The sequence below is a fragment of the Mytilus edulis genome, chromosome 11 (genome assembly GCF_963676685.1).
Source record: "Mytilus edulis chromosome 11, xbMytEdul2.2, whole genome shotgun sequence".
In the NCBI taxonomy this organism is placed as follows: Eukaryota; Metazoa; Mollusca; class Bivalvia; order Mytilida; family Mytilidae; genus Mytilus; species Mytilus edulis.
Window position 1 is genome coordinate 40515822 of NC_092354.1, and position 19902 is coordinate 40535723.

A 19902-nucleotide genomic window follows, 5' to 3' on the forward strand; every position below is an offset into this window, starting at 1 on the left:
TCATCTGAGGTCAAATCGGTAGGTAATTAGATGGCGTCTGGACTTAAATACACACGAAACGAACCTATATATTATCTACCCCATGCTCTGTAAACTGTTTATTTTAGACTTTTGATAGTTTGGATAAATGTTTTACATTGTTATAAATCAAATATGAGAATTTGAGTCAAATCGGTGACCATTAATTTGACAGCTAGTGCGCCTTTAATGTTATTAAAGCATTGTTTGTTATAGCAGCACAAAACTCGCTTTACTCTGCATATCCCGAACACCCTATAAAATCATCAGTTGATTATAGTCAATTAAGATATGTTCACTCTATGTCTAGACTTTCCAGTGGTTGCTCTTTACCTGTACAAAACAACAACATATTTAAGGGGTAGACCTTGGTGCAGGGAGAAAACTCTTTAAATTAGCAATGCGTTTGTAAAAGTAAAGTTTCATCAATGTAATTTAAGCATGTACCTGAAATAGATTGGAAATAATCTATGTAACATAGAACCTTAGAGTATATTTACGAAAATGGTTGACGACACAAATAAAGGTAACAGTAGTATACCGCCGTTCAAAAGTCATAAATCGATTGAGAGAAAACAAATTCGGGTTACAAACTACAACACATCAACTATAAGAGGGAAACAACGAAACAAAAGAAACAGGTAAGTGCAACAAAAAATAAACGACAATGCAACGCACACAAAAAAAAAACTATAAGATAAAAACTGCTTTTTTCCTGACTTGGTACAGGACATTTTAAGAAAAAATGGTACGTTGAACCTGGTTTTGTTGCTAGCCAAACCTCGCACTTTTATGGCAATGTAAAATATACCACTAAAATGACAACATTACATGACAGAAATACACTACAAATAAATGAAGAACATTCAGGACAGAAAACACACACACATAAACAATACAATAGTACATTTCGACATGCTTACCACAGAATAACATAGAACACGTAAAACAACATAGCACAGCACACAAAAACAGCACAACAGAACCACGAACTGTCCGGCACACGACTGTTTAAACGCCACAAAAGTGACGTCACAGGTAAATTTCTAAAAAATTGATATAATTCAAGATTAGGTTTGTAATTATGTTATTTGATGTATTTTATAACAATTACAGTACAAGAATATTGATATAGAATTGTGTAAGTAATTAGATAATTAATTGTATTATCTAGCTATGTCGGTATTTCTTTTAATTCAAACTGTAAAACAAATAAAAACAAACGTACTGATGATTTTCTTAGTTATTTCTCTTAACCTAGGTCTACTTCCTTAATTGTCAGAAAAGCAGGTAAATAAACTTGATTGAGTACAGGCAAAATATCTGAATAATAACTACAAACTCTAGACAAGACTAAATTCTTTAGGTTCAGAATGTCCAGTTGATGTAAAAATCTAAATTTCTGTTAAAAACTATGAAGTCGATTTTCGTGAGAAATATAAGGCAATAAATTGTGAATGTTTTGTTTCTTGTATTTTTCGAGTACCAAAAATACTGTGTCATTTTCATCAGTTTCTTTACTGATTGTAGAATTAAAGGAGAAGCACGAATACGACAGAATTATCTTATAATTTGTTAACTTCTCTGTTTCATAGTTTTTTAAAATTGATATTTCATCAAACAGAAATTAAATAAGTAGTTCATAACAAAAAAAATAGGAAAACAAAACACGAATGAATATTTCTCCATATTAAGCATATATGTTATACTATGTGCTTATCTTCAAATGATTCATAGGTTACTTCATTGAACCACTTTCATAAAATTCAATTGACTGTGTACTTTTGAAAAAAAAAATTTGAATCTTTCACAAAATTGTTCTTAATGTCGTTTGATCATCATTTTAGTTGATTTTAATGAGTAGTAATCCCCTTTCCATGCTCTCCATTTCATCCCTCGGGTAAAATACGTGTGTGGTCCTCCTAAATATTCCCCATTCAAATTAGTATGATGACATGACTTGTACCACCATGCTCCTTGACAGGATTCTGCGCAGCTATTGGAATGTACGTCGTTATCCTGGTCTTTGGTAGAAAACATCATGCCGTTGTGGTATGCAAGGCTGTTTCCTTGGCAAATAAAAAAAAAGATTGTATATAGTTGACTTCCATATAAATTTATGTAAGAAACACTTTGCAAAAACTGGATGATAATAACTCATTTAGTTTGAAAGTTATTTCATTTGTTTTGGAAAAATATTGCAAAATTAAATTCATGTTAGCATGGTTAGTGAAATAGATGTATCCCCAAAAGTTATGAAGGTATATTGTTTTCTTGCATATTCCGATAGGTATTTGCTCCTACAAATACGTAAAAACGTAATAACGTAATCTCTTCTGAGGTGTTTGAGAGATAATGTATGATTACACATCTAAAAGTCGCCATATAATTTTTTTGACAAGCTCTTTATCGCCATATGGAAAAAAGGTAAAACAATAACACTGATATGAACTAGGAGATGTCGTTTATACAACAATAAATTCATTTTGGATTTAACGCGTCTTCGGATTTGCTGACGTTGTTTTGTTTATCAGCTCATAGACATAATTTAGTCATGTGACCGTGACGTCATCAACGTTTTTTCATGGTTTACTCCGGTTTAAAATGAGGAATTAAACTATAAGAAATAACTGTAATATTTTATCTGTCTATTCGAAATAACATCAAAAATGTGATGCACACTGTCAAATAACCCGCAACGCGAGTTATTCATTGTGCACTATATTTTTGATGTTATTTCGAATAGACAGAAAAAATATCACAGTCATTCCTTAATTATCCATTTAAATAATAGAAAAGAATCCTTCCACATAACAAAACCATAAACAAACATGTTGAAATCCAAAACTTCTGATGAGAATATCGACATGGGATAGGAACAAGTTTAATCCACGAAATATTGATTGACATGCACCTGTCTAGGGTTACTGTGTTTGTTGTTGTATTTCTTTTTTGTTATTAAACTTTTTGATTAAGTGGTACATGTGGTAAGTCTTAAATTTACTAAACATTTATCCCAATTTAGTACTTGCTATTAAGAACTTCCGGAGATGTTGTAGCTTTGCTCAGATGTTTGGTTGCTTTCTCTTTGAAGTATTCACGCCTTTTCTTAGTTATGTTATTTTTTTCTTAGAGTAATAGTTTTATAAAAATATATTATATATAATATATATATATATATATATATATATATGGGAACCTTAAATGTGTGCGGTTTTTATAAATGATTTGATTTTGATTATGAACTGTGTTTCGATGCAACGTACTTTTGATCAATCAATTTTTAAGAGTCAAAATTGAAAGCGCTAGATTTATCGTTATACTTATCGTGTGCTGTTATCTTTTTTAAATATAAAGTTTCGATCACTTAGCTTCTATGTTTCACAAAATTGTACTTATACAGATTAAAAAACCTTTGTGTAAATAGAAGGAAACTTAACAATTAAATTAAGAAATGAAATATGCTAAGATAGCTTTGGTAATTAATATATGATATCAGAAAAAAAAATAAAAATGTTTTCTTGCTACATTAGTACAAAACAGAATATTAAGTAAATTTACTGAATATTTCTTTTTAAAATGAGTTATTTTCCCTTACATTGAAGAAAGAGAAGAAAGATTATAAAAAAAAACCCGATAATCTGTTTATAATTGATAATAGTCGTAAATATACAATAAATCAAATAGACGGGTGCCACTGGCGGATGATGATTTATTTAACCTTGAGTAGTACCTTTTAGAAATCATACCCGTTTTTTTAAGGGCCTCCTATTGCGTTGTCGTATTTTATAGGCTGTTTTATGATTTATCTTTTGACTGGTTTTCTTTCTCTTTTTATTTTGTCATGAATAGTAAGTTTGTCTTCGACTGAAGATTTGAATGGTCATTTGGTGTCTTCCACCTTTTAAATTTTTTCAATTTTAAATTTATTATTCTTTAGTAGAAAACATCATGCCGTTGTGGTAGGTAAGGCTATCTCCTGAGCAAATAAATAAAGATTGGATTTAATTAAATTCCATATAAACTTATATAAGAAACACTTTGCAAAAAACAGGGTGATAATACCTCATTTCGTTTTGACGTTATGTCATTTGTTTCGAAACAAATATTGAAAACTAATAACATTAACGGTACAATTTTTTTCTGCACCAGGTGAGTGCTTCAACAGTTAATGTTTCTTAAGTGATGCTCGAGGCCAAAATGTTTGGAAATTCCAAACTCAATACGAACGTTGGAGAGCTGATAAAACAAAAAAAGAACCTAAAGTATAGCAAGATATGGACAAGAAATCAGCGCTTGGCATGAGTGAGATATACTCCTTAAATTAAAAAAAAATCCAAAATGTTATAGCATCAAATTTCAATCAAACGATATTAGTATATTCATGCCAGAACCGAAGAACTGGATACTTCGCTGGTTAAACCCTAACAGACTAAATTTAATCGCAGAACTATCAACCCAGATATATAATCATAACATTTATGGGACCAATTTTACTGCACCAGAAATGCGTTTCAACAATTGATGTTAATCTACAATATTTGTTTTTTTTTTACCTGAAATATGCAAAAATTATAGTATAATATCCCGACAGAAAAGGTATATTTTGTTTTAAATATTTCGATAGATTTTTTTCCTAATAATCAGGAACAAAATTTACAATGTTAGCTCTTCTTTGTCGTTGCCCTTTAACTCAACCATCTAGAGATATTACATACATGTTTAAGAAAGACTTTATGGTGCTTATAATGTTGGATTGATACCTAATTTGAATATATCACACATGTTCATTTTATTCAAAGTACTCAAGTGAAATGGTCAAGTTATACCTGCATCACCGCTATATCCTCCTATATTCAAATTATACTTTGTTGTGGCATCTCCGACAATGAATTTGCAATACTCTGCATATCTTGAATTCCCTTTAAAATCTTCAAGGTGAATGTAAAGTTTGTAGTTTCCAGAAGAGGTTAGAACATTTATGAAATTATTTCCTGTGCAAAATTAAATTAAAAAATAAATCTGAGAATAAATGTCAATTAACTGTCTTATCATTTCTTTGTTAATCCTATAATTCTTAACTGCGCTTAAAATAGCTGTATGGGTTAATAGGATTATTTCATTTATTAGAGCTACTCAGTTTGTACTCAATTGCATTAGTAATAAATAGTTTCAGTTATATGCGACTGTCATACACGTGAGAGAATAGCTAGCTATAAAACCAGGTTTAATCAACCAATTTCGAAATGCCTGTTCCAGGTCAGGAATATGACAGTTGTTTACCATTCCTTTGATGTGTTTGAGCATTTCATTTTGCCATTTGATAAGGGACTTTCCGTTTTCCGTTTTCCTTGGAGCTCGGTATTTTTGGTATTTTACCTTTTGCTATCAACCTTTAAAGAATTTGCATTTAAAAACAAAACATAACATTTCAGCACTGAAATACATAGCCATTTATGATTTGGGGTGGATGCTTAATTCTTTATTTTGAAAGTTTAATTCTTAATTCTTTACTATGTGTAAACAATTGAATGATATGTAGGTCAAATTGGCTTATTGATAAAAAAAAAAGCTCCAACCTTATTCCAAAAGTTAAAGATAAACAAGTAGCATGCTCAAATAATAACCTTTAAGTCAAACGTGAATTGTCTCCGCTTTATATTCTTAACATTCTTGTACAAAGAAATCATTTACCAATCTTGCTTCATATAAGTTGAAAAACTTTGTACTCGAATAGGATACAAAAAAACTTAACAAAGATGGCTTAACTAGCTGTGATGAATGGACAAGGTGTTTTTCTATGGATAAGAAACAGAAAATTACCCAGCCAAAACTCAGATTTCAAATTTCCAAATCCAATTTCATAATCTCTCCATCCTTTGTAAAAATCAACATTTCCGTTTATTCTGCTCTGGAAAACCTTTAAAAAAAGTTAAGAACATTAATAGGAATGAAATAAAATAAAACACATGCTCGACATTTTCAGCGATTTGTCTTTTTCCACTGAAGTTACCTTATGTGTGGATGGAGTATATATCGTTATTTCGATATATGTATAATGTTTAAGCTTTCCTGATAAAGGTAAATCCAGAAATTGGAAGAGTCGAAATTGAAACGTTTCATAGGCATTTACCGTCTTCGTTGACAGAAAAGCTCTGACAATTCTGAAAAGATATATTGTGAAAGCCCTAAAATGCTTGGACAGATGATATGTCTACGAATCAAAACTTATATATTTATAGCTGGATAACTGAAATATGAAATTAAGCACAGTTTTGAGTGTTCGATAAACATTGATAAACAGTTATTGATCAATTGAATATGCATATCTGAATTTCAAATCTTCACCAGCTATCTAAACATTATTAAAAAATTAACTTATTAAGTCGTAATAACACCATTGATTATCCCCTATTAGTCTTTGTTCAATTTGCACTTTTCAAAAAAGTGTGCAGAATTTATCTTTTTCCAAATAAATAAATACTTGGCATGAGTAAAGTTTTATCCTGTCCAATACTATAGAAAAAAAAAAAATAACATCACGTTTCATCGCATATTAGAAAATTATTATAGATATAGGAAGATGTGGTATGAGTGCCAATGAGACAACTCTCCATCCAAATAACAATTTAAAAAGTAAACCATTATAGGTTAAAGTACGGCCTTCAACTTGGAAGTTAACCAATAAAATTTCTCCTTTTTCAACCTGTGTACAAGATTTAGTAACCATGTGTCCTCAAGTTTCTATAGAAACAAAATATTCTATAGAAACTCCAAATAATAAAATAACAGTGCTTTGAAATACCCAAGATATATGTATATGACTCAGAAATGTTTTAATGCATTGAAATGTAGTTTTAATTACCTACAACTGTCAAATTCAAGGGAATATTTTTTTCGGACCTATTTTCGTATGCAACCGGATGTGACGTACTATGATTTGGTAGGATTACACCTTAGTGTTTTGCTCATTTAAATCGATATCGTACAAATACGTCAAATATGTTTACGTTTTGTTAATAGATTTACCTCTTCTAATAGAAAATCAATTCAGACAGATTTTGAACAATGTAGCATATTTACCTTATTTGCGAAATTTAGAAAAAAGACAGTAAGATTAAACAAGTTTTGTAAGTGTAATGGAACAATAACCCAGAAATAAAACAGAAAGTTAAAAAACTGTATATAGCTTATCACAAACAGCAAATACTTAAAACCTTAAAGGAAAAAAAAAAGGAACAGCATAAATAAAAAACAAATTGAGACTAGTCATTGTTGCTTTTTATTTAATAAAACAATCTTTTGTCGTGAAATCTATAACTGAGAAATACTGGTATTCTTTCCACTTGTTCGACCAATTGAACACCAATTTTTCAGAAGTGAAAATACACTAAACATTAATATCTGTATTATGTACGAACAAAATAATACTATTACATTGAAACAAAAATCAAATAAATTCTACATCCTCACTACACTTACTGTCCAACCAAATCCTGCTGTATCCATGTCACAGTAAACATCAAACTTCTTATCTGCTGGATATATTGTATATACCCCTGAACAACTTCCTTGTGGAAGGTCACTGCAGTCACGTGGGCGAAGGTCTGAAGCTATTTTAAAAAGTAAATTTGTTTTGGTTTATTTCTACATATTTATCTCATACATCAGATAATATATACGTATAGTGCCCGGAGAACGACTGAACGATGACGCGTTGTGATAGAAATATCTATATGAGCTTACCATTTTACATCTTTTTATTCTAGTCTTGATATAAAGTTCCTCCTTGATACAGGACCGCGTATTTTCGTGTTGTAAATGTAGAGATGAAGATTGCAATTTCAGAAACTCACATTAATCAAGTGAATATAAAACAAGAAGATGTTGTATGATTGTCAATGAGACAACTCTACAGAAAAGACAAAATGACACAGAAATTAACAACTACAAGCCACCGTACGACCTTAAACAATGAGCAAAGCGCATACCACATATTCAGCTACGAAAGGCCCCAAAAGGACAGATGTAAAACAATTCAAACGAGAAAACTAACAGCATAATTCATGATCAAAATAATGAACGAAAAAGAAATATGTAACGCAGTACCTAATAAATAACTATTTAGTTTTATATATGTTTGTATGAGTGATCTAAAGTACTTTCTTTTTCTCTAAAACGTGATTGATTATTGAAACTTATTAACACATTTCAAAGAAACAACCAAAAAATGTTAGTGGTAAAATATACAAAACCATGGGGGGGGGGGGGGGGGGGATATCAATTACTACTTATTAGCTAAAATGAAACATCCTTATTTTGATTTACCTTTTTTTCTTCTACTAAAGCAAACATTTGCTAATTTCGACTGTTGAACAATGTTGTTACATTATTATCTGATTATAACTGTTGAATGAGAATGTATTTTAAAAGCTAAGTTTATTTAAGCACTGATAAAATGTTATAATTTAATCTAAACTACACAAATTTATTTCAATATTCTCGTTATTTGTTATCATGTACAGGCAATTCTGAAACCACATCTGTACCTTCAAGAGTGGTCTGTAAATGACCTCTTGATCATGTGATCTGGCTATAATTTGTCAGGAAAATAGATAGATAAGTTTTACAAAATTATGAATGCAAAAGACCAGACAAATTCGTTATATCATTGTTCTTATTTTTGTTTCTTTCAAAATTGATCAAATATGTACATTTTGTAAAATTTACTCTTTTATTTGATATTAAGTTTAAACACCCGATCGTTTGTTTATATTTTTGAATTTAAAAGTTCGCTGTTAGTGTTATTTTTAGAAACAACGTTTTGATATAAAGGTAACAAGAATATTTGGTAACACGAGGTTAATGTGCACCCGTAGGAAAGTAAATGTGGAATGAACAAGTATAGATTTTTTTCATAAACATTTTTAAAAGTAATGTATCTTTCTTTCAAAAAGAAACCATTCTAAATGCAAAAAATGAGGATTTGAATTGGGTTTACAGAATAGAGAATAATAGGTAAAAAGTGAAGAATAAAGACAAAAACATATATTGGAAAATCAAAACAAAAAAATGAAATAGGGAAAAATGGAGTACTAAAATATAACGAGTAATGGACAAAAAATATAAAGAGTAGGGCAATATGATATGACATCAAAACTTAAGAATATAAAATTGATGGACCCATCAAGACCCTCATAAATCTTTGGAGAAACCTTACATCTTGCATCATAATTCTTTGTTTAAATGCATATGTCATTATATTTTAAACTTACGTGCACTATTTTCAGATAACTGAAAGGGTAATGGAACACAATAGTAATTCATTCCACTTGGCATACAGGCCTCATTGACCGTACACTTATTACCATTGCACTGACCAGCTAGTTCCTGAAATTTTAGAAGCCAAACAATTACAAATGTACATGCGAATATCTCCAAAGTCTACAACATATAAAGTTTAGTGAAAGAAAACTTTGCATTACAAAGAAATTATATCAGGCTGTTTTTGATGAACATTCTCATTAAATAATTAAAAATTTAGTGAATTTGGTGAACGCATCTATCCCATTGAACTAGAGATAAAGGATACGACGGGTACGGTTAAGTTTGTCTCATATCTTGACTTACATCTAAAAATTGACAATGAGGTTCGATTGAAAGCAAAACTTTACGACAAAAGAGATTGTTACAGCTCCTAGCTGTGATCTTTTCATTTTTATGTAGCAACATTCTAGCAATGCCTGCTTACGGGTTACATATCTTCCAATTGATACTATATTCTGGGGCTTGTATTTTATATCATAATTTCCTAGATAGACGGTTACTGCTTACACGAGCTAGTTGACCATTATGAATTAACCGTTTCACAGATAATATACCCTTCCTTTTTAAGAAAGTGACCGACCGAATTAGACTACTTACCGGATGTTTAATAACATGAGCAAAACGATGTCACATGTGGAGCAAGAGCTGCGTATACTTCAGACGCATGAGATCAAACCAGGTTTTTGGTGGGTTCGTGTTGCTTAGTCTTTAGTTTTCTATGATGTGGCTTTTGAACTATCATTTGTCTGTTTGTCTTTTTCCTTTTTAGCCTTGGCGTTGTCATTTTGTTTTTTCGATCTATGGGTTTGACTGTCCCTCTGGTATCTTTCGCCCCTCTTTTAAAAGTTGTTATTTCTTTCTTAGGTTATTCAATTTATATACGCCATTTTGCAATGTGCTGATATTATTTAATATACCTCAAATCAATTTAGTTCAATTCTAACTATTGTTTGACGTTTGAGGTCAAGTGTCAGAAAATAAGTTTTACGTAATTCCTCATAATGATAGGTATATGCATTCATTAAAACTAGTTTTTAAAATGTATTTACACTTACACAAATTTCTGCAGCACATTTTTGAAAATTCCTGTATATAAAAAAGTATGAAACTGATGATGTAATGCATCCACAGATCATTTCAGTTTATTTTAAGTGTTTTTATCCAATCATGCTTGACTAAATAGTAAACATTGACACGTTAATACCTGATTTAAAACTCTATTACCATGCACAATTCATGCCTAAAAATTATTTCTATAGAATTCTAAAGCAAAATATTCTGTAAAAACATAACATGTGAAACATTGTGCTGATTTCAATGTCTCACTCATTACCATTAAACATTTAAGTTTTTGTGAAAACTTTGCTATAAGTATTATAAATTTCATATTGTAATTACCTTTGGAAAAGTAGAGGCAGCAGCAAAGCTATTACCAATACTCTCAACGAGTCCACTACATTCACTTGTTTCGGGTTCATGATCATTTATTTGGCATGTTTTAGTCGACGCTATAAAGTTAAAAGATTTGCATACTTTTACTCTTGAACAGTATTGAGCACATATTGACCACATCGGCATTGGTACTTCAAACAGCACATGACCACTATATATTTTGTCTTTTTGTTTTTTGATAACGACTATTTCACATATTGTCCACACAAAAAGGAAAACTATCAAAATTATCAAGCGGTACATTTTGCTTCAATTGAAAGACCATGAATTGTTTAGGCTTTTCCTTTCCTAAAAACCGTAGTTTGTGTTCGAATAGACCGCTTCGTAACATAGCACTCACAACATTTGTCTGTTTATTTTGTTATGAGCCTCATAAATACTTTTAGTTGTCAAGGATATTTTTTTTACAAATAATGACTGAATGCTCTCAATTATCGAACAATTAACTAACGTAGGGAAAATGACAATTGCAATTGTATTTAAAGTTTAAATGAATTACTACTGTATAATTCATTATCAACATAAAAGAAGTGATGTTTTCTGATCTAAATTGCGATAACTCATTAAATACATGTTTATCGTTTATTTGATGACGCAGTCAAAACTTTAATGTTTTCATTTTCTAAATTTTGATTCTTGTCTCAATATTCAAAGTTATCAATATGATACTTTAATAACATGAGCAAAACGACGAGTGTTACATGTGGAGCAGGATTTGCTTACCTTTACGGAGCACACGAGATCACCTCCATTTTTTTTGTGGTGTTCGTGTTGCTTAGTCTTTAGTTTTCTTGTATTTATGTTGTGCCTTGTGTAGTATTATTTGTCTGTTTGTCTTTTTCTTTTTTAGCCATTGCGTTTTCAGTTTATTTTCGATCTATGAGTTTGACTGTCCTTCTGGTATATTTTGACACACTTTCAGTATACCTAGCTCAAACACAAATTCAGCAAAAGTACCTGTTGGATATTTCTATGTATTTCAAACGTTTGTTGTGTTAATAATTTTCTTCATGATTATGTAACAAATTCTCATAAATACATAAACATGTATATACCCCTGATTCACTTCCTTGTGGAGGGTCACTGAAGTCATGTGGTTGAAGGTCTGAAGCTTTTTTTTTAAAGTAGATTTATTTTGGTGTATTACTACATATTTATCTCTAATAAACCTGTACAAACCGAAAACCTGTTTAAACCAAACATGTTCGGAATCACCGTCATATCAAATAATGTGTGTGGAGAACCTAATAAAACCGAACATCGGCCAATACTGAAAAAATCTTAAGCCCCGAAGAGGTTCGGTTTAAACAGGTTTCATCGTATGTCCTTGTTTAAGCATTTGTAGTTCATATATTAGCAAAACTTCGTTCAATATATGGTAAGCGATGATATTATTATGACAAACTTTTAAAACTGACTATTTGAGAAAGACAATGTAAACATTTATTGATAAATAGCCATACAGTGAGATGTGCGACTGGATGAAATAGTAGCATTATACACTTTATATAAACCTGAAAGCTGGAATGAATAACTATTAAACTTATTCTGATACGTTTAATTTGTCATCAGAGAAGTGAAATACAGTTCTATAGATGTCATGCCAGAACACATGCACCGGGGTCTCGCCGATAATAACAAGTCTTTTTTTTTAAATTCTTTGAAAAGTGAATCTGAGGTTGGGATGTTAAATATGATGTAAAAGAAGTAAAAGAGCGCAACCAGTGATATCTTTTCTTAATTGATTCTAATAAAATAATAAGTGTTTTTCAAGATTTTTATATATGAATTAGTGCTACATGTAGTAGCAGTTGCTCTTTGTAAATACGGCTGTTACAAATAAAGGTAACAGCAGTATAACATCTTAAATCGATTGAGAAAAAAAATCCGGGCTACAAACTAAAACGAAGGGAAAAACAGAAACTATAAGCGGAAAACCACGCATCTTTTTGCAAAATATATAATATTCATAGATATTTTGTTTTTTTTACATTCTGGTACCTAAATATGACCTCTATGTTTCACATCACAGAGACACAACTTGGGAACTTTACCAGTATAAATACACATGAAGAGTGCACAAATTGAATTCTAACGAAGACCAAAAGTTGAGGCAAAGGATGTGCATACTTTTTTACAGAAGTTGGAAGTCTTTGAAGTTAGAGACATTTACATGTTGAAAATATGCTGCACAGTCCTATATGTTGACCTTTGGAAAGAATAGATGTGTATATTAACTTTCCATTCTATGATAAAATTATTCATGAAACTGTATAGTAAATGTTACATAATTTAAGCCATAAAATGAGTTTCTATGAAAAATTGCATTGTCTAATTTTATAAATGTGCAACATATATGATATAAACATACAAGTTACCCTTCCGGACCACGTGAGATCAACCCAGAATTTGGTCGGGTTCGTGTTGCTCAGTCTTAAGTTTTCTATTTTGTGTTTTGTGTTCTATTGTGTGTCTGTGGGTATTTTACTCTTTAGTCATGGCGTTGTCAGACTTTTTCGATCAGTTTATTTTTCGACTTATCAGTTTGCATGTTCCTCTCTTTTGTCATATGTTGTATCTTTATAACTTGTTTTTGATAGTATTGGTAACAAGAAATAATTAACAAGAAGCTGGTAAATAAGGTAATGAGATAAAATTGAGAATGGAAATGGGGAATGTGTCAAAGAGACAACAACCCGACCAAATAAAAAAACAACAGCAGAAGGTCACCAACAGGTCTTCAATGTAGCGAGAAATTCCCGCACCCGGAGGCGTCCTTCAGCTGGCCCCTAAACAAATATATACTAGTTCAGTGATAATGAACGCCATACTAATTTCCAAATTGTACACAAGAAACTAAAATTAAAATAATACAAGACTAACAAAGGCCAGAGGCTCCTGACTTGGGACAGGCGCAAAAATGCGGCGGGGTTAAACATGTTTATGAGATCTCAACCCTCCCCCTATACCTCTTGCCAATGTAGAAAAGTAAACGCATAACAATACGTATATTTAAAATTCAATTCAAGAGAAGTCCGAGTCTGATGTCAGAAGATGTAACCAAAGAAAATAAACAAAATGACAATAATACATAAATAACAACAGACTACTAGCAGTTAACTGACATGCCAGCTCCAGACTTCAATTAAACTGACTGAAAGATTATGATCATATGAACATCAGGCACAATCCTTCCCGTTAGGGGTTTAGTATCATACCATCGATTTGTAAGAGCTTAAGTTTTTTCATTGTGCAGGATGTTCGAATTTATGGAAGCGTATTCATTTATTACACTTTTATGGTAGCTTTTATTTTGCATGTGTTATCTTTGTATTGATATATATATATATGGGCTGTCTGTCTGTCTGTTTGTTTGTGCTGTTTATGTATCTGATGTTATCATGATATGTTTTGTTTATCAATATCAGCCGGTTAAAGGGCTCTTAAGAGCCCATGTTCCTTGTTATTATGTATTTATGCAACCAGACTTTAAATAAAGATTTCTTACACATAAGATTTAAAATTTGTGGACACGTATCATGGGCAAATTCCGAAACTCTGATTACATCTGGTTATAGTGTTCCAGTATCACCAATCATATTACTTGTTTTGATAAAGACTATGTTTATTGTATATTTAGAACAACTGTTAAAAGTTAAAGGCTTCAACCTAGCTGTAATCTTTTCATACACTGTTGAACACATTTCCGTTTGTATCGTTATAAAGGCCCCCCTTGGATTACAAGGCGTGTTATATATTAGACTCATGTACCACATAGACATTAAAGTTGCTTATTTCAACAGTAGTATATATTGGAAGAGATATGATAGCCGTAAATAAGAGATTGCATCTTATTTCAAAAACAAATGATATATTATGATCAATAGAAGCATACATCATATACAGTTGCTTTGCTAGAGGAACTATTGCTGTATTATCATCTTCATATTGACATTAATAGAACGAATCACTTAAAAATATTATTGTTTGGTGTTTTTACCGTAATGGTTTCTATTGGAAAGAGATATGTTAAATGTAAATAAGTGATTGCAATTTCTTTCAAAACAAATGATAGAACATGCCGTTTTATGTAACAATATGTTACGTTTCAACAAATATCTGAATAATATATACTCTGCTGGAGGGAATATAATAACAATATGATTAGTCACAAGTATTGTACAATGAAACCATTTACGCTAATCAATATATCTATACAGCACACGTCAGATGCTTTGCAAAAGAAATACGTTACTACAATTTCGTCATTATATAGACATTCAGCATGAATAGACCAAATCCTTTAAAAATTTTAAACTTTTATACTTCTTTACATTTTGATCGTACGTGTAAAACAGACAAGTCATGTTAAAGAACAAAACAGCAGAAACCTTGAAATGTCGATTTATTACTTGCAAGCGTATGCATTTTACTTGCATAAATTATATGACCGATTCTTCGAGTTAAAATGCACTTATGAGATAGTAAATGCAGAAAACCGTGTTATTTTTCGAAATACTACAGACTTTCTTCCCCAAGAAAAGGTTACTTTATTTGTGTTTAGCATACCTTTTAGTGTTTTGAACCTCTATGATATTCAATTTCGTACTTTATTTGGTCTTTTCGACTATATTGATTCGAGTGTTACTTATGAGTTGTTCCATAAACTGTTCAAAGTTAAAGGATTTTACCCAATTTCTACACGGGTGAACACATGGTAAATCTGTTTGCATTATATTAAAGATCACCTTTGAAATAGTTTAATCACTAGGCGTGAAAAACAAAGGTACCGTAAATAGATCGATGCGAATCTCAAAATGTTTTGATGTATAAAATTATGAAAGTATTTTTTTAGCTTGAACATTTTGCTATGGAAGGTATCGTATTATTATTATTTTAAAATGTAATATTACAAAAATACCGAACTCCAAGAAAAATTCTCGGAAATTCCCTTATCAAATGGCAAAATCAAAAGCTCAAACACATCAAACAAATGGAAAACAACATTCATATTCCTTATTTGGTGCAGACATTTCCTTACATAGAAATTTAATGCATCATGGGGATATTTAGAAAATAAGGGAAATATAGGGTTAGCCAACTATCATCACCCCGTTCCTTAAATTAACGTTTGAACTTTCATCTACGGTTATAAGTGTAAATTCAGTAAATTAATATAGTCATCAGGGACCACCCATTTGGCGGAGAGCTTACTGTATAAAATCGAAGTCCTGTGCTCTTCTGATTGGTAGATAATGTTTGTTTCTTTGGTAGATAGATCAAAGCTAGAGTTAAAAGATTGACGAAAAAATGAATGCTGAATGTACTAAATTTTTTTACTACAGGGTTGAAAAGTAATAGGGGTCAGTAAAAGAATAAAGTGCAAATCGACAGTGTTTGTAAACAAGGCCATGTGAATGCCCAAAAATAGCGCATGACTCTATGTTTTGATTGTTGCAACATATGTACTTTCATGAATGATATATGAAAGCTTCTAATTTCTAAAGGTAAATCAGGTATAAATATAATTCAAGATATAGATTAGCATTAAAGTCAATGGGAGATTTTTTATCCTTATAATAAATCTTGTAAACATTTTCAACCTGGTTTGAAAAAAAACATCATAGATTTGAAAAAAAACCACTTTAAACTATTAACGAGTTCATTTCTTTACGTTCATCGCACAAGCTGTCATACACGACACGTGTCTACATGTTCCAGAAAAGTCGAGATTATCAGATACGTTAGAACTACAAATTGGGATATTTTCGAACAGGATGAGATTTGCAAATATTTATTTTCCGTGAAACCAACGATATCTTATCAAAAACATAACAATATAGCCTATTTATCAACAACATTAAGATTCTATTATATAGGGGGTTTCAATGCTTAAACCCATTCATAATGTAATATTAAAATCTGCTGAAACACAAAATAACTATAGGACTGATATACTAAGTAATTACTTAGTAAAACTAGCATCACGACGAAAGTACAATTGGCATATTGGGAAAACAAGAATCAAATTTCCATATTCCACATTCCACATTCCACAATGGAAAAGCACTAATCAGTGTAAACGAAACTAAGATAGGAAAGTATTTCAAACGTCGCTCGCTTTCACTTTCAATTATTTTTTATATACTAGATATACACAGTATTCCCATTTGCATTGTATCTCTGTATTTTGCAGATTTGGTATCACAGGGATAAATTATGAACAGTTCAAGTAGCATAGTATGTGGGACTAAGAAAAATTGATGACCGAGAATGGACTAGGATTAGCAAGCGCGATAAATGATACAAATGTTTTAATTTGTTGCGAGTATTTTTATATTGTTCCAAGAAAGATAACCTAAAACAAAAAAAAAAAAACCCAACAAATGTTAACAGTTAAGTAGTACATGTTTGAGAGATGGGGCATAATTTAAATGAGAAAATTATCCACAAAAATTATCCATAAGAATTATTGTCCGTTGTTTTCTAATGCTTACTAGGTCTTTCACTTTTCTGTTTAAAAATACATATTGTATTTGTTCTGATGATTAGATCTTTCCTCTTTTTATTGAATTTCTTCTGATTTTTTTTCTGTCGCCTAATTTTTTTCTGGGCTGTATTGCCTAACCGAACACTTCCCTTATAACAACTATCTCCCAGAACACTGTTTTTGTTGTGCGCTCAACTCCTTCGCAACTGTAAAAGAATACGACAAATTCATTTTACCGAATTACTCGTTCTCAGGATATGGAGAATAATTTTCACCGAAGAGATCAGGAGACTCCATATGAGAATTCTTTTCCCTTATTCATTAGTAACTGGTAAACCATAAGAGATAAAGACATAGGGTCTTTTGATATGAAGACATGAATGTAAAAAAGGAAGATCAAAGGTCAAGGTCGTAAATTTTGCTTTTGGCTTAACCAGAAGTAGCAAATTATCTCACTTATTTAGAACAAAACAAAATAAAAACAATTTATTTCTGGAATGACGGCAAAAAGTCTGGAAAACACTGGAAAAAACAATATTTATTTTTTAATCAGTATAAAAAATCCTATGTTTGGACTCTAATAATAACTTTGAGTTTACCAAAAGTAGCCTTCCTTTCGTTATCTAGAAATATGATGTGGAAAGACCTTTTGATTTTCTTTTGATTATTATTATTTTTTCTTCTTCTGCCACCTTTATTTCTTGCGTATACATTTTGTTTCGAAAGATGTCACTTAGAAATTTGGTATATGATATCAAACAGTTTATGCGCCTTTGAAAAAAGTGAACCGAATACTTTCCTTTGTAGGTTGCAATTTGTAAATACAGCTGTTTCTCAAACCATGCCTCTTTTTGGGAGATATATGATATTCATAGATAATTTGATTTGTTGACATACTGGTTCCCAGATATGATTTCTACGTTTCATGTTATATAGACATAACATGGAACTGTTTCCAGTATAAAAACACACTATTGCGGTGAAAAATGAATTTCAAAGCAGGCAAAAAGTCGTTTGGTATGGTACAAAATTTAAGTACAAGTTTAAACTCTAACGAATTCGGGCCATATACATTTTAAAAATATGCCGCACAGCCCTATATGTTGACATACTTCTATTATGAATAACTGTAAACGTTGAACAAGAAACGTCAATATCATTCAATCGCGTAGTGGAATAAACTATTTTAGGATTCTCATAAATTTTATCTATAACTTTTGGACTAGTTTGAATCTCGGACTATTTCTGTAAGTTATTCTCTACTTTTGATTTTTTAACCCTATATGCTTACATAGCCTATGTAAATTTTAAAATTGTTTGTATGCACATTGAACGACAAATTTATGTTACGTATACAATTTTTCTGACGTAAGACACTCAAATCAATCAATGTGTTCGTAGATAGTAGATGTTATTGTGACCTGTTAAATTGTTCATTTTAAAATTGTTATACGATGATGACTGATGTACCCATATTTTGACTATTTTATTAATTGTGACTGTTTATTTAACGCATCATGTAAATGTAGCGGAATTTGATGAGACTGTTATTAAAGTGAGAGGGTTATCGCTATAGAACCAGGTTTAATCCACCATTTTCTACATTTGAAAATGCCTGTTCCAAGTCAGGAATATGACAGTTCTTGTCCATTCGTTTTTAATGCGTTTTGTTATTTGATTTAGCCATGTGATTATGGACTTTCCCAATTGATTTTCCTTTGAGTTCAGTATTTTCGTGATTTTACTTTTTGATTAAAATAGTAGTGCATAACAACTTTCTATTCTAGGATATTATTTATCACGAAACGTCATAGTAAAAGTGTTTTATTTTGACCGAAGCGAAACGAAGACTCCATATGAGAGTTATTTCCCCTTGCTGTGACTAAAATAAGGGATATATAAATGTATAGCATGACTGGTAAATGATAGAGACCTGATGTATATTGATTAGAGGTTCTTGGTTTATTTGAATCAAATCAAGGATTTGTATAGTAAGAAGGATTGGAATCTCGCGGTTTATCGTAATCTCTTCCGCGGCGAGACTTCGGTACTCGCCACTATTACTACTACTACTCGTCACTAACGATATCGGAACGTGATTTTTTTGTACACATGCATCGAGTTGTGTTCTTATTTTTGTCACGTATAGACAATGTTGTAATGGTTAAGAACTTTATTCATTCTTTTAAAATGTAATTATTATTGATTTTCACTCAAGTTTCAATTGACGAAAAAGCATAATTTAACTGTTTTATTTGATTGAAGGTGTATAACGACAGTTGACAGTGTGTTTGTATGTTAACTTCTGTAATTTTTTATTTTCAGTCAATTGTCAAAGAAATTAAAAAAAAATATTTTTCTTGTAAATAATGTCATTATAGCTATACATGCGAATTTGAATCTTCGGAAACCATCAATCTCGTGAAACAGGTGCAAAACAATTTTTGTGGCAAAAAAGAACTGACCACACATTTCAGGACGAATTACTGCATTGCGTTTTATACATATGTCAGTGGCTAGTCATTATCATAAGTTTGGAACAAGTACTGTTGAAGGCTTGAAGAGGGAGCCCACTGGTAAACCCTATAAAACTGCCTCTGCATGTTACTGTAGCC

At 31.1% G+C, this 19902-nt stretch overlaps 1 protein-coding gene across 1 annotated transcript; it reads right to left on the reverse strand.

The window, feature by feature from the left end:
• Positions 1–1679: 1679 nt before the first annotated feature.
• On the reverse strand, positions 1680–11216 carry LOC139494844 (microfibril-associated glycoprotein 4-like). The gene is made up of 6 exons (XM_071283008.1): positions 10744–11216; positions 9294–9408; positions 7501–7631; positions 5842–5938; positions 4848–5012; positions 1680–2087 (listed from the first exon to the last, which is right to left on the reverse strand). Exons 1-6 carry the CDS (start codon positions 11038–11040, stop codon positions 1840–1842), a joined length of 1053 nt encoding a protein of 350 aa, XP_071139109.1. The 5' UTR covers positions 11041–11216; the 3' UTR covers positions 1680–1839.
• Positions 11217–19902: the final 8686 nt, after the last annotated feature.